At 45.7% G+C, this 27,232-nt stretch overlaps 1 protein-coding gene across 3 annotated transcripts in view; it reads left to right on the top strand.

Moving 5' to 3' along the window:
- The first annotated feature begins 5,834 nt into the window (after positions 1–5,834).
- RAB11FIP3 (RAB11 family interacting protein 3) overlaps positions 5,835–27,232 on the top strand; it is a 76,659-nt gene continuing 55,261 nt past the window's right edge. Inside the window, exon 1 of one of the 3 annotated variants that reach the window (XM_083372761.1) lies at positions 5,835–7,126. In XM_083372761.1, coding sequence (XP_083228887.1) covers positions 6,182–7,126 — 945 coding nt within the window. In that variant the 5' untranslated portion in view covers positions 5,835–6,181. The remainder of the gene's footprint in view (positions 7,127–27,232) is intronic. The other 2 variants (XM_083372762.1, XM_083372763.1) reach the window with 2 other exon arrangements.

Consider the following 27,232-nt stretch of genomic DNA (forward strand, 5'->3'; position numbering starts at 1 on the left):
GCTTTTATTGCATTTCTCGTCTTTAAGCCCCATAGAAAAGACTGCTTATAGAACAGCATCAAAAATCATTCGCAAAAATGCCCCTATGTACAGGGTGGTGATCACAGATTGCTGGCAGTAACAGGGAGAGCCTTTATATTCCCCAGGGTTATGTCCGGTCCTGAGGGGAATTGTGGGAAATAAAAATGGTTGCTCGAGTCGAAAAGGCTGTGCTTCTCCTTCAGGCCTTCATGTCAGGCTGCGGATGGGAGGAAGCGGGCAGCTTCTTCGCTGTTTCCATCTGCTTTCTTGCACCTTCCACAACCAATGCAAGTGGTCCTCAACTCATAACAGTTACAACGGCTCTGGGAAATGTGAATTATGACCGTTTATCACACTTAATGACCGTTGCAGCATTCCCGTGGTCATGTGATCAAAATTTGGCAACTGACTTATATTTATGATAGCTGTCTTGTCCCGGGATCACTTTCTGCGGCCTTCTGACAGGCAAAGTCAATGGGGAAAGACAGATTCACAGCCATGTTGACAACCGTATAGGGTTTCCTGCCAGAGCAGGGGGTTGGACTAAATGACCTCCAAGGTCCCTTCCAACATTATTTTTTATTTTTTTAATTATTATTAAATAACCAGCGATTCAATTAACAACTATGGCAAGGGAGGTCATACAGTGCAGCAAAACTCAATTTAAGTGTCTCAGTTAGCAATGAAATTTTGGGCCCCGTTGTGCTCGTAAGTCGAGGATCACCTATTTATTTTTTAAATTTTTTTAATTCCATTTATATCCCGCCCTTCTCCAAAGACTCAGGGCGGCTTACAAGCTTAGCAGTAGCCTTCATTCTATGTATATGCCTGCTTGTTAGGGCTTTCACACACACCCCAAGCGGCATTATTACAAAGTCAGCTTATTGCCCCCAACAATCTGGGTCCTCATTTTACCTACCTGGGAAGGATGGAAGGCTGAGTCAACCTTGAGCCTGGTGGGATGCGAACCTGCACTAATTGCAGGCAGCTGGTGTTACTTAAGGAGGCATTAGCCCACTGCTCCACCAAGGCTCTATAACTGTATTTTTCCATTTGAAAGGTCATTTAGCCTATATCCTCTGCATTCTTTTGTGCTGGTTTAAAGCTCCAGAGATTGCTTTCTGATAAGCCTGTTTGCCGCCTCCTTTTACATGGTACCTAAATATAATCGGTAACAAGTCGAGCTCTTAATGGCAACTGACATGTTTTGACACAGAGGCCCTTTTCTCACCCAGTTCTTGGTGTCTTACGCAGTTAAGTCAACCCTTTTTAATTTGCTTTGTAACAGATTTGACGTCGTATCCTATGTTTGGAGCTGGGCAATATTTTGGCTGCACGCTAAATTAAGAACCAATGAGATGCCTGGGATGTAATAAACACCTTCTGAGTTCAAAATGCAATGTGATTCAGTGCTAATAACAGGGTGTTTTTGGTCTTAAATGTTTCTAAAATAAGAAAAAGAGGCCACTGCGAGATAAAACAAAGTAAAACTTGGTTTATGTACAGCTAGTCCTCAAAGGGACGCGGTGGCTCAGTGGGTTAGGACGCTGAGCTCGTCGATCAGAAGGTCGGCAGTTTGGCGGGTTGAATCCCGAGTGTCGCGTAGCAGAATGAGCGCCTGTTACTCGTCCCAGCTTCTGCCAACCTAGCAGTTTGAAAGCATGTAAAAATGCAAGTAGAAAAATAGGGACCACTATGGTGGCAAGGGAACAGCGTTCCGTGCGCCTTTGGCATCTAGTCATGCCGGCCACATGACCACGGAGACGTCCTCGGACAAGCGCTGGCTCTTCGGCTTTGAATCAGAGATGAGCACCGGCCCCTAGAGTCGGAAATGACTCCTTTACCTTTACCTTTACCTAGTCCTCAAGACAACAACTTAAGAGCCTAAAATTTCTGTTGCTAAACGAGGCAGGTGTTAAGTGACTTTTTGCCCCATTTTACAATCTTTTTTGCTGCAGTTGTTAATGGTCATTAAGTGTGAAAAATGGTCAAAAGTCACTTTTCAGTGCTCTCGTAACTTTGAATGGTCACTAAAGAAAATTGCAAGTCGAAGACTATCTGTCGTCGTATATTGAATTCAGATCCAAGTTCAGACGTAGTGCTACGAGTCTCCCTTAGCATGTTGCTTGATCCCAACCATTTGGATACTAATCATGGTTTCTGCCTTAAAACCATAGTTTAATCCAGGTCCCATCCTTTATTCCTCGGGACGTAGATGCTTTGGGAGTTGAATTTTTTTCAATTGTTGGAAAATGTCGCTTGTCCTAAAGAAAGTAATTACACACATGACTAGACAGTATTTGTATTGACTGAACTTAGTTTTAATTAAGTAGAGATTAGATTAAATTTAGTTTTTGTCATGACTTCAGTCAGCCTTGTAGGAGATGTCACGCTGGGCCTGTCACTAGATGAGATTAAACAAATATTCGGCATTTCTTTCGTAGTCATAGCAGTGATGGACCAAAAGAGAAAGATAGAATTTGACTAGAGAACAAATGAGCTGAGGCTTGTTGGGTTAAATGCCTTTAAAACGGAATAGATAAACGCCTGGACAAGTATGATCAATGGTGATGTAAAACCTCCAGACTAAATAGAAGGCTTGGGTCTGCATTGACAGTGTTAGAAATTGAAGATTAGAAGATGTAAAACTGGGGAGGCTTAAAAAGATAATGTGAGTGTTCATATTTTCTATAGCATGCAAATTCATCTATTATAGCAAGAGCACTTAGACTTATGTACCACTTCACTGTGCTTTACAGCCCTCTCTTAAGTGGTTTAGAGTCAGCCTATTGCCCCCAACAATCTGGGTCCTCATTTTACTGACCTTGGAAGGCTGAGTCAATCTTGAGACGGTCAGGATCGAACTCCTGGCAGTGAGCAGTTAGCCTGCAATTCTGCATTCTAACCCCTGCGCCACCACGGCTTATATTAGGTTATGCTCAGTCTGTATAACAGTATTATCTATAGGTAATCCTTGATTTATGATCGGAATTGAGCCCGGAATTGTGGTCAAAAGTCCAAACAACACATGATCAGATTTGAAGTGAACCGTTTTTTCAACAGTCGTTAAGTGAATGCGGCATTTAAGCGAATCCATTTATCCAATGGGTGTTTTTGCTGCAAACTGGAAGTAAACCAGCAAAAACTCTCGCAAATTGCGTTACATGACCCCAGGATGCTGCAAATGACTATAAACTTGATTTGATTGCCAAGCACCCAAAATGCGATCATGTGATAATGGAGGATATATGTGGCTGTCATTACTCTGGAAACAGGTTGTAAGTAGCATTGGGGAGGTCTGTCATAACTTTGGACAGTCATAAGTTGAGGACACAGCAGAAAAGTATGAAGCACGTAACTTTCTTAGACCCGGATTGCTGTGTTATAGGTCACATACTGGTTTACTGGGGGGTTGTGGTGCCAGACCATGGAAAACCCATCTCTCATTTTGCTTTTGGGGCTGAGAGAGAACCTGGAGATTTTGGGGGGGATGGAAAAAGAGCCTCTGGCCCTTTAAATCAAGTCCCCCCCCCTCTCTTCGCACATGCGCAGTGAGCATGAGCATTGAGTCGGAATAGTCTCCTTGCCTGTGAGGTTGCCAGAGTGGCGGTGACTGAAAACAAAAAGGCAATAAATCTTACGGTTCACCAGAGGTGACCCTCCAGACAATTAGCACAGGCGGCTGTGTTTGTGAACTTTTGCTTCCTGGAATGGGGTTTTGAGGATAATAATAATCCTGGTTGAGATGCAAGAAATCTTGATGAGGCCACAGAGGTTGCCCATGATAGAGAAACAGGAAATTATGTGGTCTTTTAGAGAATGGCATCACTTTTCTGGATCACTTTGCTCCCCACCTTTTTGAAGTTTGCAGTTCTTGTTTTGCAAGAACACTTTTTAAAAAAAATAGCAAACAAAGAAAGCAATATAGTATCACAAGCAAAAAGAAAACACAAGTTGGTGTGTGTGTAATTGTGGCTATGTTAAACTATTTATTTATTATTTAAACATATACCGCCCTTCTCCCGTAGGACCCAGGGCGGTTCACAAGGCGATTAAAACAATATAACAATACAAAAGTTAATAATAAATTAAAATAAATTATCCTTAATTAAAATCTAAAACCCTTAACTCTAATTAAAAAACCCAATTACAATAGGTTAAAAATTAAAAGTTCTCAGTCCTGGCCGGAAAGCTCAAAGAGCCAGGTCAGCCTTTATTATGGCTTTTTTGAATTAATCTGGATGGCAGGATTAGCACAACACACAGTTGTTAAATTACCCAGCAACAAAGTGAGGCGGGGGTCTTGTGCAAAACCCCAAATCAGGAAGAATCCCATATAGCGCCTTTTATATTTTCTTAAGTCGGCTTTTGTGAACTACAGCACACTTCATTTCACTGAGCTTCTCTGGCATCTGATGAAGACAGCTGGAGTTAGGAAAGATGACGCCTTTTAACAAAATACATTCGTCGGAAATTGGAAAAGGTGATACCAGAATCCTTATTATTATTATTATTAATAATAATAATAATAATAATAATAATAATAATAATCTTTGCACATTCATCATTCATTCAGTCCTTGATTTACAGCCACAATTGAGCTCCAAATTCTTGTTGCTAAGAGAGACAGTTGTTCAGTGAGTTTTGCCCCATTTTACGACCTCACTTGCCACCGTTGTTAAGGGAATCACTGCAGTTCTTAAGTTGGTACCACGGTTGTTAAGTGAACCGGGCTTTCCTCCCCCCTCCACCCCCCACCCCCCCAACTTTGCTTGTCCTAAGGTTGCAAAAGTGGATCGCGTGATCCCGGGACACTGCAGCAGTCGTAAATACGAACCGGTTGCCAAGTGGCTGAATGTTGATGCTGCGATGGCCATAAGTCACTTTTCCACCACCCCACCCCCAGTGCTGCCGTAACTTTCACCGGTCTCTTAAGTGGACTGTTGTAAGTCGAGGACTACCTGTGCTCCCAGGCGCTGTTGAAAAGGACCCCCACACCACCCACACACACACCTCTCCATCGTTGGCGCTTATGAGAAGGGAGCCCCCCCCCAGCCTTGGTGGAGCAGTGGGCTAATGCCTCCTTAAGTAACACCAGCTGCCTGCAATTAGTGCAGGTTCGCATCCCACCAGGCTCGAGGTTGACTCAGCCTTCCATCCTTCCGAGGTAGGTAAAATGAGGACCCAGATTGTTGGGGGCAATTAAGCTGACTTTGTAATAATGCCGCTTGGGGTGTGTGAAAGCCCTAACAAGCAGGCATATACATAGAATGAAGGCTACTGCTAAGCTTGTAAGCCGCCCTGAGTCTTCGGAGAAGGGCGGGAGATAAATGGAATTAAAATAAATAAATTCGATGCGCCTGGCCGTGGCTGGGCTGCTGGCGGAGCCTCCCGCTAGTCGGGCCGCCCAGCACTGCGGGAAGCGGCCCGGCTCCCTCCTGGCGGCCGCCCCGGCCCCTCCCCGCCGGCCCTGGCCCAGCCGAGCCTGGCAAGGGCGGAGCGGGCGGGGGCCGCGCACAAAGCCGACCCTCCTCCGCCGGGGAGGAGCCGCGAGCGCCGCTGGGCAGGCCGAGCCGAGCCCGGCCACTCTTCCGCCCGGCAACCGGCTCGCAGCAAGCCGCTCCGCCCGGCGCCTTTGCAGCAAGCGGGGCTGGGAGACCCCCGCCGGGTAGGCTCGGCTGCCCTCCCCACCCACCCACCCCCATCCCGGCCGTTGCCTTGCAAGCAGCCCCTCCAGCCGGCGCCGCTGCTATTGCTGCTGCTGCTGGGGGGACGGGGTGGGGGTCTCAGGCGCCAGAGCTGCCTTTGGGGGGAGAGGGGGTCCCCTTGGCTTGCACATCGCCCCCTTTTCCATCCCTCCCGTTTCCTCCCACCCCCCTCCCCCCGCGCCTCTGCCCGGCTGGGGGAAGCAGCAGGCGCGCTCCCGCGTGCGCGCCCCGGAGCCGAGCCCCGGCTGCTCGGGAGATGCCAAGGGCGCGGAGCTGATGGAGGCGCCCCGGCTGCGCCTCCCAAAAGAGCGGCGAAGGCGACGGGGGCCTGGGCGGGCCTCTTGGACGGGACCCCGCTCGGCCGCCCCCGCTGGGGGGAGAGGAAGAGGAGGAGGAGGAGGAGGAGGGAGGGGGCTAGGAGCCCCCGGCCCTCGCCCGCTTTTCCGACGGCCATGGAGCCGCCGCTGCTGCTCCGGACCCTCTCCGCCCCGGGGAGCCCGACGGCGCGGGAAGCGAGGCTGAGTCTGGAGCCGCCTCTGCCCGGCTCGGAGCTGCTGCTGCTCAGTTCCCGAGGGAGCCCCGTCGGGGGAAGCCACCCCAGCGCCCCTGCCGCCTTGGTGCTGCCGGACACGGCGACCCCCACCCGGGAGCAGGTGCCGCGCGGGACGGCCGAGTGGGGTCCCCGCCGAGCATCCTTCTCCTCCTCCTCCTCCTCCTCCTCTTCCGTCGGCGACTGCCGGCCCGGCCCGGAGGAGCCGGACGCGCACCCGGGGGCTCGGGGAGGCGGCGGCCCAATCAGCCTCGGGGAAAGCGACTCAGGTGTGGGAGATCGCCGGCAAGATCCCGCCGCCGCCGCCGTCGTCGGGCTGAGCCTGGAGCCGGAGGAAGCGGCTGAGGATGCGCCTCGGGGTTCCAGCTTTTTAGCAGAACATCCCCTTGCTCCGGATTTACGACTGGGGGCAGCGGGGAGCCGGGAAGAGTTGGACGTCGAGGAGCCTTTTTGCCCCATCCCGGGGACCCTCTCAGGGCCAGGGGGGCTGTTTCTGGATCTTGCAACCCCTCCGGGAGAGGAATCCTACGGCGCCGGGCTCTTTCTGGATTGTCCCTGGACGGATGAGATGGACCACTCGGACTCTCAAACGGGCCAGGGTCCCCCTTTGTTGAGACCCCTGGCGGCGACTCCCCCAAATACATTGCTCCCTCCTCTCCAGTCTTCCGACCATCTGGCCCCCCATTTAAGTTTGGGGCAGGCCCAACACCTGGAGGAAGAGCTACATGGCTGCTTGGAAGATGCTCCTCAGCTCCGAATGGTCTTCAGAGCCTTGGACCAGGACGATGATGGATTTGTCCAGATGGAGGAGTTTGTGCAGTTTGCTACTGTTTATGGGGCAGAGCAGGTAATCTGGGTGTGTGTGTGTGTGTGTGTGTGCTTTTATGCACCGTGGGCTTTGGTGGTGTTTCGCGTTTAATGGCGTTCCCTTCTCCAACCTTTGCTAACAAATTGGGGCCTGTAAATCTTTTTTATCCAGAAAAGGATGCGCTGAGATTTGTGTAGACTTGGTCCATGAAGAGGAGTCCTAAGCATTTGATTGGAGAATTATCAACATACTAAATAATGGTTGCTGGTCTTTTGTTACAGGGATGAAAGAGTTGTAATTCTAGCTAAAGTTGGGCCTGGTCTGTTTAGGCTTAGTTTATTTGGCTAGCAAGGAGTCACATTACAAAATCAGGCTTGTGTTGTTTCTGTGCTTTTTTCTTTTAACCAGTGTGTTTGATACACCTTAGGGATAACAGTTTGGCCAGACCCTAAGAAATTTGGGGTTTCCATATGCCAAGTGTTTTTAGTGCAGAATTACGGACAAGAGAAATAATTCAAATTTCCCTTCGCTTGGAGATTGATAAGATGCAGCTTTGCGAAAACGTTTGGTGGTTTGATCATCTTTGTTTGTGTAAACGGGTGCTCAGTTTGAATAAACAAGGTAGAATAGTAAACACATTTGCAGGGCCCAAACTCAGGGATGTAAACAGTTTCCATCTCCTCTAATAGAATTGACCACACAAGATCAACGATGCAGATCTGAGTGAGTTATATTTGTCTTAATTAACTCAGTGAAGCAAGAACTGGATAGTGTGGTACTTAAGTTTGTTTGGGGTTGGTTTCCCCTAGGTCAGGGGTAGGCAACCTCAGCTCTTTTATGAGCTGACTCAGGAATTCTGGGAGTTGAAGTCCATGAGTCATAAAAGAGCCGAGGTTGCCTACCCCTGCCCTAGGTGAACCCCGCTGTGGTCCTTTGTTAACTATGATTTGTAGCTTAACATGTTATGGGAGTGCACCTCCATTCATGGTTTATCTCTAAACCAGGGGTGTCCAACTTTGGTAACTTTAAGACTTGTGGACTTCAATTCCCAGAATTCAATTCTGGGAATTGAAGTCCACAAGTCTTAAAGTTAGCCAAGGTTGAATACCCCTGCTCTAAACTATAACTAAACAAACCATTCCTTGATTCAGTGTGTAAACCAGGTTACTCTAAAACATTAGGCCTAATTCAGTTTTTCCTAGGATCCTATAGCCCCTAGACTTGGGTGTCTTTCAACCTTGGACCACGGGATTTCTGGGAGTTGAAGTCCACATATCTTAAAGCTACGAAGGTTGGGAAACTTTGATCTAGATCAGGGATCTTCAAACTTGGCCCTTTTACGACTTGTGGACTTCAACTCCCAGAATTCCTCAGCCAGGCATGCTGGCCAAGGAATTCTGGGAGTTGAAGTCTACAAGTCATAAAAGGGCCAAGTTTGAAGACCCCTGACCTAGATGATAAAAAGAGGAGGGGAATTAGGAAGCTGTGGGAAATTAGCCCTAGATGATTCTGTGAGTCACTTAATTTGCATTTGCTACAAGCAGAACTGTTTTTTCCCCCTCAAGGTAGAAGCTTTTTTTTAAATGGCTAAACTTAGTTTGATGCCTCTGCTTAGTGGTGTGTCATTGTGCAGGTGTGATGAGTGAGGTTGACTGCGTGATAATGCTTGAAATGCTTCATGATGCTGCTTTGAAGCCTGCTTGGTCAGTTCTAGCTAAACTCCTGAGGTAAATCTGTGGCTCTTTTAAGTTTGCTTTGGGCCCAGGTGTGGATTTTCTTCCAGACTGGCTTCATGGATAATCCGGTTGATAATCCAGGCGTAGCAGTAAAGACCCGTAATTTAACATAGGCAGATTAGGATAAAGCTGATAATTTTATAAAGTGTCCTGTTTGTGAAAAGCGGACTTTCCTAACTAGCTGCTTTCCAACCTTGGCCAACTTTAAGACTTGTGGACTTCAGCTCCCAGAATTCTTAGCGGCAGTCACGGCAACTAGGGAATTCTGGAAATTGAAAGCATATACTGTATATGTAGGGCACCCAGTCAGAGAAAGCTGAAGGAAGGCTGACTTTAGGATGGGAAGCTTTGGATCCTAGGGTTGAAGGAAGTCCTTAGCTGAATTTCAAAAGTTTGCTTAAGTTTACTGAAAAAGAATAATGTATTTAATAATGTCTGTGATATATTTATAGTAATGTATTTAAGAATTATATATAATTCTTAAAAGGGAGGGAAAAAAGGTCGAACCTTGTATATCCCACTAGGCCAGGGGTCTTCAAACTTGGCCCTTTTATGACTTGCGGACTTCAACTCCCAGAATTCCTCAGCCAGGCCTGCTGGCTGAGGAATTCTGGGAGTTGAAGTCCGCAAGTCATAAAAGGGCCAAGTTTGAAGACCCCTGCACTAGGTAATAGAGTAACCCTGAAACATAACATAGTAATTTTTGTGATTACAGAGCCTGTGTTTTCTCTTTTTAGGGTCCCTTTTTAAATTTGCACCTGCAATTGGAACAAAAATTACATAGAGTGGCCCTCAAGAGGTGTCAGATTATTCTTCTGGAAGCAGTTTGAGATCCGTTACATCCCTTAATGAGTTGCTTGCTTTTCTGAATTTCTGTCTGCAACTTACCTGTTGTATCTTTGCATTAGTAGAGATTTCTCAAGGGGATCATAACGATGGATTGGTACAGCTTTAGGAGTGTCTCATCACTTTGTGCAAGTCAAATCCAACCCATGATGTGAACTAAATGATTTTCTTTTTGTATGATTTTATTTTTTTATTTATTTTATTTTAATCCCATTTATATCCCGCCCTTCTCCGAAGACTCAGGGCGGCTTACAATTTAAGCACAAACCAATGTGCTTAGCAATAGCCTTCATTCTATGTATATGCCTGCTTATTAGGGCTTTCGGCCCCCGCCAAGCAGCATTATTACAAAGTCAGCTTAATTGCCCCCAACAATCTGGGTCCTTGTAGGGCTGCAGGTTATTCTCATGGAGTATTCCCCCCCCCCCCCCGCAAGGGGACTGAATTCAGTGGGCTAGATAGTTCTCTTGTGTTTTTTCCCAAGAGTACAGAAGTTGCTCTCATTTTACACACTGAGTCGTCAAGCATGCTTTTTCCTGCTGTTATATAGAGAAACTCGTCTTAAGGTTGAATTTTCAGTGGCATTTACTACAGTAAAAGGATACGTGAAATAAAGAAGCATTATACAGATAGTCTCAACTTAGAACCACAACTGGGAGGAGAATTTGAGTTACTTAAGCAAGGCAAATTGTTCAGTGAGTTATGCCAAGTTTTAGCTGGGATATGAAGCTGGCAATTGGGCTTGTTTTGTGAATGGTAATTAAAACACACCTGCAAAACATAAGTAAGCTATAGTTAAAACAAACTAGCCAATGTTTGTACCTTAACTGGGTTCACACAATGCATTAGGCCAAGGAGTCTTGAACTTGGGCTAATAAGCATGCTCCACCCAGCTCCAGCAGAGCAAACATTGGCTTAATGTCGGAGCCCAGCCTGATTTTTTGTAGTAATTTGTCAGAAATGATACTGCTCTTAGAACAGGCCAGTTTCTTAATTTAGCTATACCTGGCTTTGCATTTGTGTGTAATTGTTCCTCTGAACTCACAGGCAACCTGGATTTCTTTGAATTATTCATATTGTTCCCTTTCTCTTCTTCAATTTCACCGACATTCATTATCTTTCCTGAGGTTTAATTTGAGGGAAAGAGTTGCAGGCTGCGGTGCCATGTTTTAATCACACACGTGTGCCCTTCTGATGCATCATCTACTATTCGTCCTGAACTAATTCCTTGAATCTCTGCTTTTTCCACAATTGGCAATTTCCCCACCCCGCCTTGTCGCCTTCTTATGGCTGAGAGAAAGTGACTGGTCCAAGGTCACCCAGCTGGCTTTGTGCCTAAGGCAGGACTAGAACTCGGGGCCTCCCAGCACAATGCCTTAACCACAACATCAAACTGGTTCTCAGTCTCTCTCCTTAAAAGTAAGAGAGCCAATTTGGTCTAGGGCAGGGGCAGGCAACCTTGACTCTTTTATGACTCGTGGACTTCAACTCCCAGAATTCCTGAGCCAGGATGGCTCAGCTTGGAAACCTCTCCCTTTCCCCTCAGCATGGCTGGCTCAGGAATTCTGGGAGTTGAAGTCCACGAGTCATCAAAGAGCCAAAGTTGCCTAGCCCTGGTGTAGTGGTTCAGGTGCTAGCTTAGAAACCAGGAGCCTGGAAGTTCTAGTCCCTCCTTAGGCATGGAAGTCTGTTGGATGACTTCGGGCCGGTCCTTCTCTCTCAGCCCAACCCACCTCACAGGGCTGTTGTTGGAAAAAATAGGAAGAGGAAGGTGTATTAGGTTTATTTGCCACCTTGAATTAGTTATCAAAAAAGGCAGAATATAAATAAAACCAAGCCCTCTTAAAAATAGCAAACTGATTTCTATATCAATAGGTAGATAGTTGAAAGAAATACTACAGCATTTAAAATTTCTCGTAATTGGATCTTCCCGAGAGCAGGCATTATTCCAGTTATCAAAATAATACACCAGCCTGTCCTAGCACGATTGCCGTAGGTGCTTGGAGGTTTATTTTATTTATTTATTTAATTGGATTTGTATACCGCCCTTTCCCGAAGGACTCAGGGCGGTTAACAGGGTAATTAAAACAAGAAATACAAAAATTTAAAACAATTAAAAAGATTATAACAGTCCCTGAAAAGTAAAAACACCCAATTAAAATTAGAATTAAAATTCTCAGCCTGGGCCAGAGAGCTCGAAGAGCCAGGTCTTCAGGTCCCGGCGGAATGAACGGAGGTTACGTACAGGTGGATTCTACGCAGGCTGGATGAGGAAGGATGGTATGTGTGTGTGTGTGTGTTATATATATATATATATATATATATATATATATATATATATATATATATATATATATATATATATATATATACCCCCAGCGCATAAATCAGACTGTTTAGTGACTGTTCAACGTTAGAACGGCACTGAAAAAGTGACTTATGACCATTTTTCACACAACCTTTGGAGCATCCCCATGGTCACATGATCGGTTCGTCCTTATGACGGTTGCTGTGTCCCAAGGTCACCCGATCCCCTTTTGCCACCTTTTGACAAGCAAAATCAAAAGCAATTCACTTAACAACTTGTGTTGCTTATCAGTTGTTGTGATCCACTTCACAACTGTCTGGCAAGTAAGGTCGTGAAATGGGGCAAAGCGCAGTTTTAACCAACGTCTCAGTTCACCACATAAATTTTGGGCTCAATTTTGGTCGTACGTCAAGGACTACCTATCCGTTGTCCTTTCTCTTGCCTACCACCACACCTTGCCTGCCCCTCAAGACTCTAGAGTTTTGGAGCAGGGAGCTTTAAATCAGGGGTCCCCAACCCCTGGTCTGTGGACCGGTACTGGGTGGCAGCATGAGAGCAACCGGTCCACACAAACAAGCGAAGCCCCATCCACGGGATGCAGGCAGCACACAAAACCACGCACCCTCCGGTCCACGGAAAAACTTTTCTCCACGGAACGGGTCCCTGGTGTCCCCAAAGGTTGGAGACCTCTGCTTTAAATCACATCTCCATTTGAAGAGAGGCTGGCAGAGACGCACACACACAGACCTTCCCTGTGCATTTTGAGGCCAATCGTATTTGTGGCTTTTGACTTCATCCAGAACGGTGGCTGGCCCATCTATCAAGAGTCCACACTTGATTTCCCCCCCCCCCCCAGTGATTCCCCCTCCTCCCACCGGAGTCTCGAGGCTACGGCAGCCTTTGCAAATTCAAGGCATGAAAAACAGGTCAGATGAAAAACAACAGAGGAAAGGAATGTGTCCATCCACGGTTTAGTTTTATTTATTTTTTTATTTTTTTTCTCAAGATAAACAATGGAGATTTGTCTTCCTGGCACAGAAAGAAGTGGGTTTTGTTTGCAGGGCAGATGAAAGACGGAGGAGGGGAGGAAGTTCAGGGCAGGATCTGTATCAACGTGGAGGTTTGGGGCAGCTTTGCCAAGGAGGGCTGGGTGTGCCTGTTTGGCCTCCAGCCTCCTTGGTTTGGCACTGCCCATAAAAGGAGCCACAGATTCCAGAATTACGGGTTTGCAATGAAACCCAAATCCACTTGGAGGCAATTTCCTGCTCAGTGATCCTAACGGCAGGTACATTTTGGAGTTGTGTCCTGATCTGGCAAGGTTTTACGAGAGTGTAAATCTGACAATTTGTCTTTTTTTTCCTCTTTCTAATGGTAGGTGATTTTTTTTAAAAAAAAAATAAGACAAAACAAACAGAAGGAAAAAAAGTGGGGGTGGGGGGAGAAAAGGAGGCCCCAAAAATTGTACATTAAGAAAAATTATATATAGGGCTCAAGCTGCTGGTAACGGGGAATTCTAGTGCTTTCTAAGGCATGAAAGCTGACTGGGTGACTTTGGGCCAATCACCAGGAGATGGTGAGTTCTAGTCCTGCCATAGGCATGAAAGCCAATTGGGCAATATTGAGCCAGTTTCTCTCTCTCCCAGCCCAGCCCACCTCAGAGGATTGTTATTGTGGAGAAAACGTGCAGATGAAGGAGCATTAAGTATATTCACCATCTTGAGCTATTTATAAAGTAAAGGTAAAGGTTCCCCCGCGCATGCATGCTAGTCGTTTCCGACTCTAGGGGCCGGTGCTCATCTCTGTTTCAAAGCCGAGAGCCAGCGCTTGTCCGAGGATGTCTCCGTGGTCATGTGGCCGGCATGACTAGACGCCAAAGGCGCATGGAACACTGTTACCTTCCCACCGTCATGGTCCCTATTTTTCTACTTGCATTTTTATGTGCTTTCGAACTGCTAGGTTGGCAGAATCTGGGATGAGTAGCAGGCGCTCACTCTGCTAGGCAGCACTCGGGATTCGACCCGCCAAACTGCCGACCTTCTGATCGACAAGCTCAGCGTCCTAATCTAATAAATAAATGCGGGTGTGTAAACCTCTACAATGTGTATATGTGAAATGTTCAACAACTTTTTCAGTCGAGGACGTCCCTAATGCATTGTGTCGATCATCTGCAAACTTTTCTTGAGTCACGAGTAACATCAGATTTTTCAGTCTGCCGAAGAATTGGTGCCATCACTTTTAATGCCCAGTGTTGCACGGCTGGATTTTAGCAATCCATGGAGTGCAGCAAATCCATTGGAAATTCACTGGTTCTTGAACTCGGGGGCATTACGATTGGTGGATCTTCAGATCCTCCACCCATTCTGAGTAGATTCTAGCTAGGCACTGCCTGGATTCCCCAAGTTTTGCTGCAACCCCAAAATTTTGAAAGCAGCTGGTGAAATCTTCAGAGTTCGACTTTTGTGGACTAGAAGTTGGATTCTCAGCTTGCTTGATCAGCCTCTGGGGAATACACACATTGCTACGCCCTCGATAATAAATCCTCTTTTTCAAAGGTTTTCTTTTGAATACACATTTATAATGATTTCTGTTAGCGGAAGTGACTGCCAAAGTGGGTAAGCCCCTCTTAACAGAGACGAGGGGAATCCCAAGAGGCTGCCATTAAAATCAGAGAAGGCAGCTTGGGTCAAGCCTCAAGAGGTGTCTCAACTGAATTAAAGCAGGCAGCTTCTCTGTTTTTTTTTCTTTTTTTAATAAAGGTAACGATAAAGGCGGTGTTGTGTCCTCTGCACAAGCCTTCAGGCTAGATCAGGGCCTTGCCGTTCTCTTGGCCCAAGAGAATGATTTTGTGCAAGAAGTGAAGGTTGGCACTCCAACAGTGGGAGAGGCCTCAGGTCCATTGGGGGAGGGAGGGGTTAGGACTTTTGAAAAGAGGAAAATGGGATCCTGATGATGATGATGATGATGATCCTGATGATGATGATGATGATGATGATGTACCTTGGAGGTCATCTAGTCAACCCCCTGCTCTGGCAGGAAACCCTATAGTAGCATTTCAGACAAATGGCTGTCCAGTCTCTTCTTAAAAACTTTCAGTGTTGGAGCATTCACCGCTTCTGGAGGCAGGTTGTTCCACTGGTTAATTGTTCTAACTGTCAGGAAGTTTCTCCTTAGTTCCAGGTTGCTTCTCTCCTTGACTAGTTTCCATCCTTTGCTTCTTGTCCTGCCTTCAGGACGCTTTGGAGAACAGATTGACTCTTCTTTGTGGCAGCCCCTGAGATATTGGAAGGCTGCTATCATGTTCCCCCCTTGCACTTGTTTTCATTAAACTAGACATACCCAATTCCAGCAACCGTTCCTTATATGTTTTAGCCTCCAGTCCCTTAATCATCTTTATTGCTCTTCTCTGCACTCTTTCTATTGTCTGCAAGGCTTAAGGGATCCATTTGGTTTCTGAAAGGTTTGCAAAACTTTAAATGCTGGTCAGAAAAAAAATCTCAGAAATTTAGTGCTACCCATCTAGGAGCCACGAAAGGATTACGGGGCACAACTTTGGCACAGTTAGGCTAGATCAGGATTCCCCAGCTTTGGTAAGTTTAAGTTGTGTGAACTTCAGGGGCTGCTGGCTGGGGAATTCTTTAAGCTGCCAAGGTTGAGAAGCAGTCCCTCAGATGTTAATTATGTGGATAAATTGTGTGTGTGTGTGTGTCTCCTGATTAAGTCCTGTCTAATGTCAGGACCCACCCCAAACCATGTCTTAGGAAGACAAAATTCTTGGAGTCAAATCTCTTCCAAAAAGAATCTTTACTATGACATGCTTGGTTGTAGGAAACGAGACAGGACTTAATATTATTCCACGAAGTAAACCCTTATAAAGAGTTCCCAGTTTAACCCCCCTTAACCCCATTTGGTCAGTCCCCCATCCTTTATCTCGTATCATCCCTCTCGTGGGAAAAAGGAACTTAGGACCTTTCATGTTTATTGCTCTCTTCCGTGACACATGCCAGATGCTAGCCCCCCCTTTTGTTTCCCCAGTTCAAAAGGCTTCTCCTTTCCTTTGAAATGCCTAATACCGGTTCAATACACATCCATTCTCTTCTCTTCGGGAGACGGCAGAATCCATGGAATAATGTTTGAAACATTCCATTTATGAATATGATACAAATGGATTCTGACATTGCCTTTAAATGCTTTGCCAGCCACATTCTGTCAGTATCTCCATCATGCACGCATCAGTTGTCCTTTGGTGGACAGGTAGTCCTCCACTTACGACCTCAACCCCAAATTTCTGTTCCTAAGGGAGACAGTTGATAAGCGAACTTTGCCCCATTTTACGACCTTTCTTGCCACAGTTCTTAAGTGAACCACTGCAGTTGTTTAGCTAATAATCCAGTTGTTAAGGGAAGCTACCTTCCCCATGCTGGTCAGAAGATCGCAAAAGGGGATCCCAGGATCCCGGGACACTGCGACCATCATAAATATGAGTCAGTTGCCAAGCGTCCGAATTTTGATCACGTGACCGCGGGGATTCTACAATGGTTGCAAGTGTGAAAAACGGTCATAATAAGTCACTTTTTTCCCAGTGCTGTTGTAACCTCAAACGGTCAGTAAATGAATTGTTGTAAGTCAAGGGCTACCTGTATTTAAATTGGGATTGTTCCAGGCTGTGTTTCCTGGGCCAGCCAGCTATTTTGTGGGAACGCCGTTGTCTTTTTCTCAACACTTCTTCTTGAGCTGGCCCCAATGGTGGGAGAGGTGGACTTCTTCCTGGGATTTTGTATTATTAAGAACAGTACTGTTGCCAGAATCCATTTATATCATATTCATAAATGTATGTTTAAAACATTATTCCATGGATCCTGCCATCTCCCGAGGAGGAGGGAACGGATGTGTATTGAGCCGGTATTAGGCATTTCAAAGGAAAAGAGAAGCCTTTTGAACTGGGGGAACAAAAGGGGGAGGGTTAGGGTAGGAGCATCTGGCTTGTGTCACGGAAGAGAGCAATAAACATAAAAGGTCCTAAGTTCCTTTTTCCCACGAGAGGGATGATACGAGGTAAATGATGGGGGACTGACCAAATGGGGTTAAGGGGGGGGGGGTTTGAACCGGGAACTCTTTATAAGGGTTTAGTTTGTAGAACAATATTAAGTCCTGCCTTGTATTCCTACAACCAAGCATGTCCTAGTAAAGATTTCTTTTGGACTAAGATTTGGCTCCAAGAGTTTTGTCTTCCTAAGACGTGGTTTGGGGTGGGTCCTGACAACTGTATATATTGGCCATTAACAACATCACACCATTAACATTTACAGTTGCTAGAGCTCACAATTTCCCTCAAGGGCAGAGCCCAGGCGGCAGACTACCAAACTTAAGTGCACACTTTGAAAAAGAAAAGAGAGTCTTTTTCAAAGCGGGTGTAGTGCATGTGGAATCGATTCTTTGAAATAGTGGCAATCCAGAATGGTTGAGAGTTTGCTGCAAGAACAGCCTCAGAGATTTAGTGTTGCAATTCTTCCTTTTCTCTGCTTTATGCTTGGCTGGACAATTTATGATCAGGAACTAGCATGAGGTATTTACACGTGCTGATTTTAAGAACAGGATGGGGGGGAAAGGTGAGGAGGGTGACCAGAAGCCTTGTCAGCAAAGATTCCTTTCCTTTCCCCTTCCCTTCCCTTCCCTTCCTTCCCTTCCCTCTTTCCTTTCATTTCCATTCCTCTTTCCTTTCCTTTCCATTCCCTTTTTCCTTCCCTTCCCTTTCCTTCCCTTCCCTTCCCTTCCCTTCCCTTCCCTTTCCTTTCCTTTCCTTTCCTTTCCTTTCCTTTCCTTTCCTTTCCTTTCCTTTCCTTTCCTTTCCTTTCCTTTCCTTTCCTTTTGTTTCCTTCCCTTCCCTTCCCTTCCCTTCCCCATTTTTTCCTTTCCTTTCCTTTCCTTTCCTTTCCTTTCCTTTCCTTTCCTTTCCTTTCCTTTCCTTTCCTTTCCTTTCCTTTCCTTTCCTTTCCTTTCCTTTCCCTTTCTTTCCATTCCTTTCCTTCCCTTTCCCCTTTCCCTCCCTTCCCTTCCCTTCCCCATTTTTTCCTTCCCTTCCCTTCCCTATTTTTTCCTTCCCTTCCCTTCCCTTCCCTTCCCTTCCCTTCCCTTCCCTTCCCTTCCCCATTTTTCCCTTCCCTTCCCTTCCCTTCCCTTCCCCATTTTTTCCTTCCCTTCCCTTCCCTTCCCCATTTTTCCCTTCCCTTCCCTTCCCCATTTTTTCCTTTCCTTTCCTTCCCTTCCCTTCCCTTCCCTTCCCTTCCCTTCCCTTCCCTTCCCTTCCCTTCCCTTCCCTTCCCGAGGCCTCTAGCTTCAAATAACTAAGGTTTTGGCTACTTAGCATTTGAAACTTGAGGTTTGAGTTTCTTTTCCACTTTTGATTCTTTTCAACATGGTAACTAAGGAAATTATTAGATTCCATTTAATGCAAACTGAAGCAGTACGTTAGAGAGTTTTAAAATGCTTATTATTGTTGGAAATACTCTGCCCTCCGTATTAGTCATACCTAATGTACGCTGAACTGAAACCAACAAGCCAGATCTATTCATGCGTTTAATCTGATATTTCATGCAAATTCTGTCTACGGAATTATTCTTTAGGAGGGGGGAAAAACCCAGCGATCCAACAAGGATTTCTTTATGTTAAACTGAATATTAAATTTAGTGGCTTACCACTTGGCGTTGCCTTTAGTTAGTAACTAAAAGAAAATAAAGTACATAACTGGACTTTTACATATCCAAGATAGTATGTATTTGTCTCTTGATCTATATTGGGATTGGAATAGTGGTCTCCAAACCTTTTTCATCACAGACGCTCGTCCATAAAAAATATTTTAAGCATGCACACCCAATATATCTATATTGATTTATAAATTACACCCATATACTACTATATCAACATGCCCATTACAGGAAGTCCTCGACTTACAACAGTTCATTTCGTGACTGTTCAAAGTTACAACGGCATTTTCCACACTTACGACCATTGCAGCATCCCCATGATGATCAAAATTCATATGTTTGGCAACTGACTCATATTTTTGACGGGTGGCCATGTCCTCGGTGTTATGGGATCCCCCTTTTGTCACCTTCTGACAAGCAAAGCCAATGGGGAAGCCAGGTTTACTTAACAACCATGATACTAGCTTAACAGCTGCAGTGATTCAATTAGCGACTGTGGTGAGAAAGGTCGTAAATTGGGGCAGAACTCACTTAACTATCTTGCTTAGCAACAGAAACTTGGGGCTCAGTTGTGGTGTAGGCCAGGGGTAGGCAACCTTGGCCCTTTTATGACTCATGGACTTCAACTCCCAGAATTCCTCAGCCAGCATGGCTCAGCTTGGAAACCTCTCCCTTTCCCCTCACCATGGCTGGCTCAGGAATTCTGGGAGTTGAAGTCCAGGAGTCATAAAAGAGCCAAGGTTGCCTACCCCTGCTATAGTCTATATATTAAGCACAAGGGTTAGGGCTTGTGCGATGGTTGTAAATCCAAAAATTGGTCATAAGCCACTGTTTTCGATGTCATAACTTCAAATGGTCGCTAAGTGGACGGTTGTATGAATATATCAATAAACTAGAATTTCAGCATTTCGTGTGGTGTCTCTTTCCTGGTCTAGCCTACCTGGAATGAATGGCTTGACACCGCCGCTGACCGACAGACTTGCTAAAATTTTATTTATTTATTTTATTTATTTTAATTCCATTTATATCCCGCCCTTCTCCGAAGACTCAGGGCGGCTTACAAGCTTAGCAGTAGCCTTCATTCTATGTATATGCCTGCTTGTTAGGGCTTTCACACACACCCCCAAGCGGCATTATTACAAAGTCAGCTTAATTGCCCCCAACAATCTGGGTCCTCATTTTACCTACCTGGGAAGGATGGAAGGCTGAGTCAACCTTTCAGATGACCCCTTTCAGATCACTAAGGCTTGAAAAATGGCTGGTGAACCAGAAAAGCAGAGTTGGTCCATCTGTTTTCATTCCTTTTTATTTTTCCCGCGGCCCCGATGAGAGTTTAGATTTAAGAAGCTACCAAGTTTAGTAACATGGGAAGAACCAGTCATGAGTTTAAAAGAAGGAAGCAAAAAAAGGGATGCTCTTATGACTCATGGAGCCTCTTGCCAACTTGTGTCATCATGCGTAATGTCAGAATGAGGCTGGGAATGAGAAATCCCCCCCCCCCTATTTGCTTGTCTTTCCTGGCTTTGGAATTAGTCGATATGCTGCTACTGGATTATTCTAAAAATGTTTGTTTAGCCAGCTTGGAAACATTCCCCCCGCCCCCAGGAACTGCATACATCTAAAAAAAAATGCTTCTTTCAATTTGGGCTGAATAGATGCCAAAAGAATTGGGTTTATTCTGAGAATTAAGAATTGCTTATTCCTAGATCCGTGTTAAGCAAAACAGAACAAGAGAACAGAACAAGAGAAAAGAGCTTGACTGTTCATTATGGGGTTTGCTTACCGGTCTTTCCAAGGTTGGCTGGCTATTACGGCTTTCTGTGCTGGTGGGAAATTAATGGCAACTGAAGTTCCGCATCTTTTAAGGGCACCCAAGTGGAAGGAGGATCAGGCTAGGCTAGGTGCAAATGTGGCTTGCTGTTTCTTCTTCCTGGTTTTGTGCTTTAAAAGCCCAACCGTTTGTAAACCAAGATTTGTGGTTCCTTTGAGGTGCGCAGCAAGCCGTTAAATGTTTCTTGTGGTGAAACGTCTAACAGACTTTGAGAATATGGGAGGAGATTGAAGACGTTTCATTACCCAACTAGGTAACATCATCAGCTACTGATGATAAAATCAGTTAACACATTGAGGGTGTTAGCTAGTTGGGTAATGAAATATCTGCAAGAAAACAACCCAGCTCAGAGAGCACCAAGGACTCCCAATTTGTTGTTGTTATTGTCCTCTTCTCATTCTCCTCCTTCTCCACTCCACAAACCCCACTCCCTTCTAGCACGGACGATGCCACCTAAGGTCTGCAAGAAAGCAGCCAAGCTCAGAGAACACCAAGGACCTTACAGTTCTCCTCCTCCTCCTCCTCCTTGCAAATCCTACACCTTTCTAGCACTGATGCTGTTACCTAGTGTGGCAATGAAATGTCTGCAAGAAAACAGCCAAGTTCAGAGAACCCCAAGGACCTTACAGTCCTCCTCCTCCTCCTCCTCCTCCTTGCAAATCCTACACCTTTCTAGCACTGATGCTGTTACCTAGTATGGAAAAGATTTTTAAGAGAAAGATAAAGTTCTCTCCGCAATTGTTTTTATTGGGCATTGTTGTAGATTGTGATGTTAAAGAAACCAATTTGATGTTGAATTTGATAACAGCAGCACGGTTACTGGTGGGACAATATTGGAAGAAGGATAGTTTGCCCACTATAGAAGAATGGGTGTTTAAAGTTTCGAATCTTGCAGAAATGTCTAAGATTTCTGCTTATTTGAAAGATCATTCACAGGAAAGATATATTTCAGTTTGGAGGAGATGGATAGATTATATTCAGAATAAATATGGGACTAAAAAGTTCCATTTAGCTTATGAGTAGATTTTAGAGGGATATTGTTATTAATTTTAGTGTTAGTACTTTGTATGTATCTATGTTAAAGGGGAGTTAAAGCACATTATGAATTTGGTTAATTTTATATTATGGATAATTTTTAGTTAGAATATGATTATTATAACTATAACCCTGTATTTAGCTCTGGGAAGTGGGGGGGAAGGGGGTGGTTTGGGGGGTGGGTGCGTTTTGGGGATGTATTGTAAAATCTTTTTTTGTAAAACTCTTTAATTAAAAAAAAAAGAAAACAGCCAAGCTCAGAGAACACCAAGGACCTTACAGTTCTCCTCCTCCTCCTCCTCCTCCTCCTCCTCCTCCTCCTCCTCCTCCCAAACCCCACTCCCTTCTAGCACTGATGATGTTCCCTAGCTAGGCAATGACACATCGGTAAGAAAACCGCCAAGCTCAGAGACTGCCAAGAACCCGAGGGGTTCAACCCTAAATTACAAATATTCTCTTCTATTGGCACTTCCTGAAATCCTCTGTTTGAGCCTCCCCAGTCCCCCTTTTCTTTTCTTTCTTTTTGGCTACATCCAATTCGTAAAAACAGAGCACCTTCATTCAAGCTTGAACCCTGTTCAACTTTCCAAGCTTGGGAAGATGAATGCATTTTGTGTTAGGCCAACACCCATTCGTTTGGCTGCTCCCTGTTTTGATGTTGCGGTTTTGTGGTTAAGCAATCAAGACTGTTTTTCTTTTCCTGGATAAATTGCCCTTTCCTTTCTTTCTTTCTTTTTTCTTTCCTTCCTTCCTTGGGGCAGCTTTAAGTTTCCAGCTTCATTAGAAACGCTCTCCTGTTCCTTTGGCCCAGGTCTGCATAACTAAGATGAAATTGGCATTGCGTGTCTCTGAGATCAAGGGAGGGGCTTGTATAAAGAACAGAAAGCTTTCTGTAAGCCCCCCCAACCCCCTGAAACAGGAGCCTCGGCGCGAGAATCATTCTCCAGACAACCTGAGCATGGTATCAGACTTTGATCTCTCTGAGCTCGTGTGGTTTCGCTTGGGAGTAAATATTTGTGCGTAATGCAAGCGTGGTTTGGTTTACCGAAAAGGGGAAGCAGTTCTCTTTGCTGTAGTCATTTTACAAACAATGCAAAGGCTACCTTGGTGCAGGAGAAGTTATACAGGTAGTCCTTGACTTACGACCACAGTTATATATTATATTATATTTATTAAATTTTTGAGCCCAGGTGTTTGATCCCGACCCGCTCAAGGTTGACTCGGCCTTCCATCCTTCCGAGGTCGGTAAAATGGGGACCCAAATTGTTGCTTGGGCCTGTAGACCAGGGGTGTCAAACTCAATTTCATTGAGGGCCGCATCAGCATTGCCGTTGCCCTCGGGGGGCCGGGTGGGTATGGCCAGGGTGGGCGTGGCCTACTGGGTGGGCGTGGCTAGAGTGCGTATGGCCTACTGGGTGGGCGTGGCCAGCTCTACATCGTTCGCATCAAGGGTGCCTATGGGGGCCTGGGCAGGATTGGGACAGATCTGAGGGTCCCTGGCAGAAGGAGGGTCTCTGGGCCAGGGCCAAGGCAGTGGGGGCCGTTCCCTCACTGTTTCCAAGATGGCTTCGCGGGCCGCATGAAACCACTTCACGGGCCGGATCCGGCCCCCAGGCCTTGTGTTTGACACGTCTGCTGTAGACCTCTTAAGAGAGGGCTGCAAAGCACCATGAAGTCTTAAGTGCTAAGTCTTAAGTGCTCTTGCTAGTGCTCTCTTGTCAATGCTTACTTTTAGCAATCAGGTAAGATAGATTTCCTCCGGGTGATCTCTCCCCAGCCTGGTCCCCTTGAGGCCTTCCAACAGTATCTCCATGGCCAGCGTAATTCAGACCACCCACCCTGCAGCTGATCCTCCTCTTCCCTTCCACCTTTTCCAAGAGAGAAATCCCCTTAGGACTTTTTCCGTGGGAGCTGGATCTTTGCCTGGATTAACTGGTTATGTGTCATCAAGTCAAGGTTGAGTCTTGGTAACCACATCAGTAGACTTTTCCTCCAGGAGCTTCTCTTTCCTTGTCCACCCTTGCAAGCTAGGCAGGATCGGTCACTTTGATATATGTTACCTTATGGTAAGGTGGGTGGCCAATACATTTTTATAAGTAAGTAAGGTAGGAAGGAAGAAAGGAAAGGAAGGAAAGAAGGGAGGGAGAGAGAGAGGAAGGAAAGAAGGGAGGGAGAGAGGAAAGAAGAAAGGAAAGAGGGAGAGGAAGGAAGGAAAGAAGGGAGGGAGAGAGGAAGGAAGGAAGGAAGGAAGGAAGGAAGGAAAGAGGAAGAAGGAAAGAAGAAAAGGAGAGGAAGGAAGGGAGGGAGGGAGGGAGAGAGGAAGGAAGGAAAGAAGGGAGGGAGAGAGGAAAGGAGAAAGGAAAGAAGAGGGAGAGGAAGGAAGGAAAGAAGAAAGGAAAGAAGAAAAGGAGAGGAAGGAAGGAAGGAAGGAAAGGAAAGAAGAGAAGAAGGAAAGGAAGGAAGGAAGGAAGGAAGGAAGGAAGGAAGGAAGGAAGGAAGGAAGGAAGGAAGGAAGGAAGGAGCTACCAAAGAATCCCAGACCTTAGCACAGACTGAGAAAGGAGAATAATTCCAGAAGAAACCAATGGCAAATCACTTCCATGTTGTGGCCAGAAGTCTGATGTGGACTGTGGTTGATCTTGGAAAGCCAAATGGGATGGAACCTGGAGAGGCACGCTCTCTCTCCCGCTGCTTGGGCAGTGGGGAAAAAAAAACATCCCAAGAGGAAGCTTGGAGAAACCACTTCTGTTCTGTTTCCAAGAAAGTGACCAGGACTTGGCTAGGAAGTCACCAGCTCATCTCACAGTGACTTCTACTCGTTCGTCGTGTTGTGCAGACTCCACGGCCACGTGAAATCTAGAGTCGTCGTCAGTTGCTGTCCTGGGACAGACAAACCCATATCCGGCTTCTTTTGGTCAGCGTAGAGATGCAGAGTCGTCCTCTCTGTGAATGGAAGACGGATCTTGCTAGCTACAGGGAGTTCCCCGATACTCTGCTTTTGGTATCCGAGGCGTCTTTGTATGTTTTGGATAGAATTCCACCCTTTCCCTTCCTGGTCTCAAATCTTGTGCTCTGACAGGCACCCACCCCGTCCTGCTTTTCTCAGGGGCCAAGTCAAATCCATACGGTGAAGGCCCTGATTCAGGATGGGTGGTGTTTGTTCTTCCTTCCAGGAATCCTATGCCTGGCTGCATTTGGGGTGGGGGTGGGGAAGATTGCAGCTCATTTGCATTTAGCCAGTTTCCCCTTAAATAGGGTTTTCTCGGATGATTTGAACTGTCATCCTGAGAAGAATCTGCCACTTTTTCTCCTTGCTATTCCATTTAAGACGACCCAAAGGTTGATCATAGGAACATTAATCGTGGAAACGTTTTTCTAGTCTCAGGACATCGGCCGGGTACAAGCTTCTGTCTGCAAAAGGTGTGTTTGTCTGTCCCACGTTGGCCACACCTGAAGATGGAAAATGCAACAAGCACAGGTAGTCCTTGACTTACGACCGCGGTTGAGTCCAAAATTTCTGCTGCCAAGCGAGACAGTTGTTAAGTGAGTTTTGCACCGTTTTATGACCTTGCTTGCCACAGTTGTTAAGTGGATCTGTCAAGCAATAACCGTGTCCTGGTTCCGACAGATGAAACTCTTCAAAAGGAATTCTAGGCATTGTTTTACCTTAAAGGATCTTTTATTCGAGTAGCATAATATCGGCACTTACATAATCGAAGCCAAAAACTGAATTCCCCTCCCCTCGGCACATAGTATCAAAGCACAATTCCCTCCTCCAATTTACAGTCATAAATCACATTCCCCAATTAGCTTGAAGCCCGGGCTTCCCCTCCAGCTCTCCTGCCTGCCAATTCTTTATCAGCGCTGGGCCCAGTAACCTTGATTCTCAGGCTAAGTTTAGTGTTGTTATGTCTAACTGGACTCTCATTCACATCCCCCACCCTCCCAGCATCATCTAACTCTAAAAGCGAAAGAGAAAAGATGGCTACATTTCCATCTGTTCTCAGTGCAAAAACATCCGATGTTAGCAGCGTTGACACACCGCAATTGTTAAGTTAGTAACACGGACACGGCGACCATTATAAATAGAAGCCAGTTGCCAAACATCCAAATTTTGATCAGGTGGCTACAGAGACGCTGCAAAGATCGTAAATGTGAAAAACGGATATGTCACTTTTTTTCAGGATTGTTGTAACTTCAAACGATCACTCAATAAACTGTTAGAACTACTTTGACCCACTCGTAAAGTAGGATGATAATCTGAAATGTCCACGTTGGATGGATTGCAACTCCTTGACTTGGAAGGAAAAACGCCCTCTGTGTGACTTCAGGCATGCCGTTAATCTAAGTTTGAATTCCCACGTTGCTCTAAACTGCGATTGGTTTAATCGTGTTTTCTTGGTTGATGGACACAACCCTTTCAAAGGTACGGTGGTTTACAAATCACAGTGGTTGGGTACTTAACAAACTCTACTCTAGCCGCAAAGAAACAAAATGAGTTTTAGCTCAGCTCCGTCATGGAACCCTGGCTAATCAATCACACCAGTGGTTCCCTTTTTAAGAATAATGAATTGTTTTTGTAATGGGAAAAGGTCAGTCACCATAAAGTCTGGGTGAATGTCCCATTCTGCTTAATTAGCAATAGAGGGACAAGTTGACTTCTGAACGGATTCCGAGCTTGGTCATGGTGATATTGGTGTCTTCCTTGAGGATGTAATCTATGACTGGATCCACATGTCCATCCAAGTAATTTCTTTCTACTAAAAAAGAAGTAAGCTATTTGTGTGTGTGTGTGTGTGTGTGTGTCTTGAAATTTACATAGCTTCCTATTTGAGGAACTTGAGTTCACGCCAAACCATGTTTGGGCAGGGAAGGGAATTTCAATGTTCAATGTACAGTGTTCCATTGTTGATAAAAGTCCTTATAAAGTATCTTCAAGAGGATCATGATAGGAGAGTTTCTTCAAATCCTGTAAGCCCCAAGCTACCATCTGGTTATCAAGCAAATGCTGTGTATTGTGGTATCAGGACGGTGGTGGGATTCAGCCGGTTCGCACCACTCCGGCAGAACCGGTAGCTAATTTTGGGTTGCCCGGGCTCAGAATGGACTTCCGGAAGCGGCATCCACGCAGAGAACCGGTTGTTCACACGTTTGAATCCCACCTCTGTATCCGGGATAACTCGATTTCCTGTAGCTAGGATAGTGTTGCCTTTGTGGTTTTGGAGGCCGTACATGACAAGATCCCTTCAGATATGGTAGTGTTGCTGAAGCTTGTCTACAGATGTAGTCTAACAGGGACCCAGAGCACTATACAGGGAGGTCCTCGCCATGCCTCATGCAACCACCACTGGCAAGGACAACGGTGATTAAAAAGTAATTCTGCAACAGTCCTCGCATTTATGACCTTCGCAGAGCTGTAAAGCAAAGGTGAGCTGAGTTCGTTCGTGCAATCACGCTTCACTTAATGACCAAGTGACCAGTCGTCATCGTGATTGCTGAATGAGGGCTTACCCGTAATTGTCTACACGAGAGCACACTGCCAAGTGCTGCTTTATATTCTAAAAAATAGGTTATGTTCCACAGTATCTAAGAATAGAAGCAGTGTTAGTTGTATGAACATTCACTCTTGAATGCGTTTCTTCCTGCGCGGCACGTAGAGTGGATTTCAGCCTGCGGTGCTGGCAGCCT

The sequence above is a fragment of the Vipera ursinii genome (genome assembly GCF_947247035.1).
Source record: "Vipera ursinii genome assembly, chromosome: 13".
NCBI classification, from domain to species: Eukaryota; Metazoa; Chordata; class Lepidosauria; order Squamata; family Viperidae; genus Vipera; species Vipera ursinii.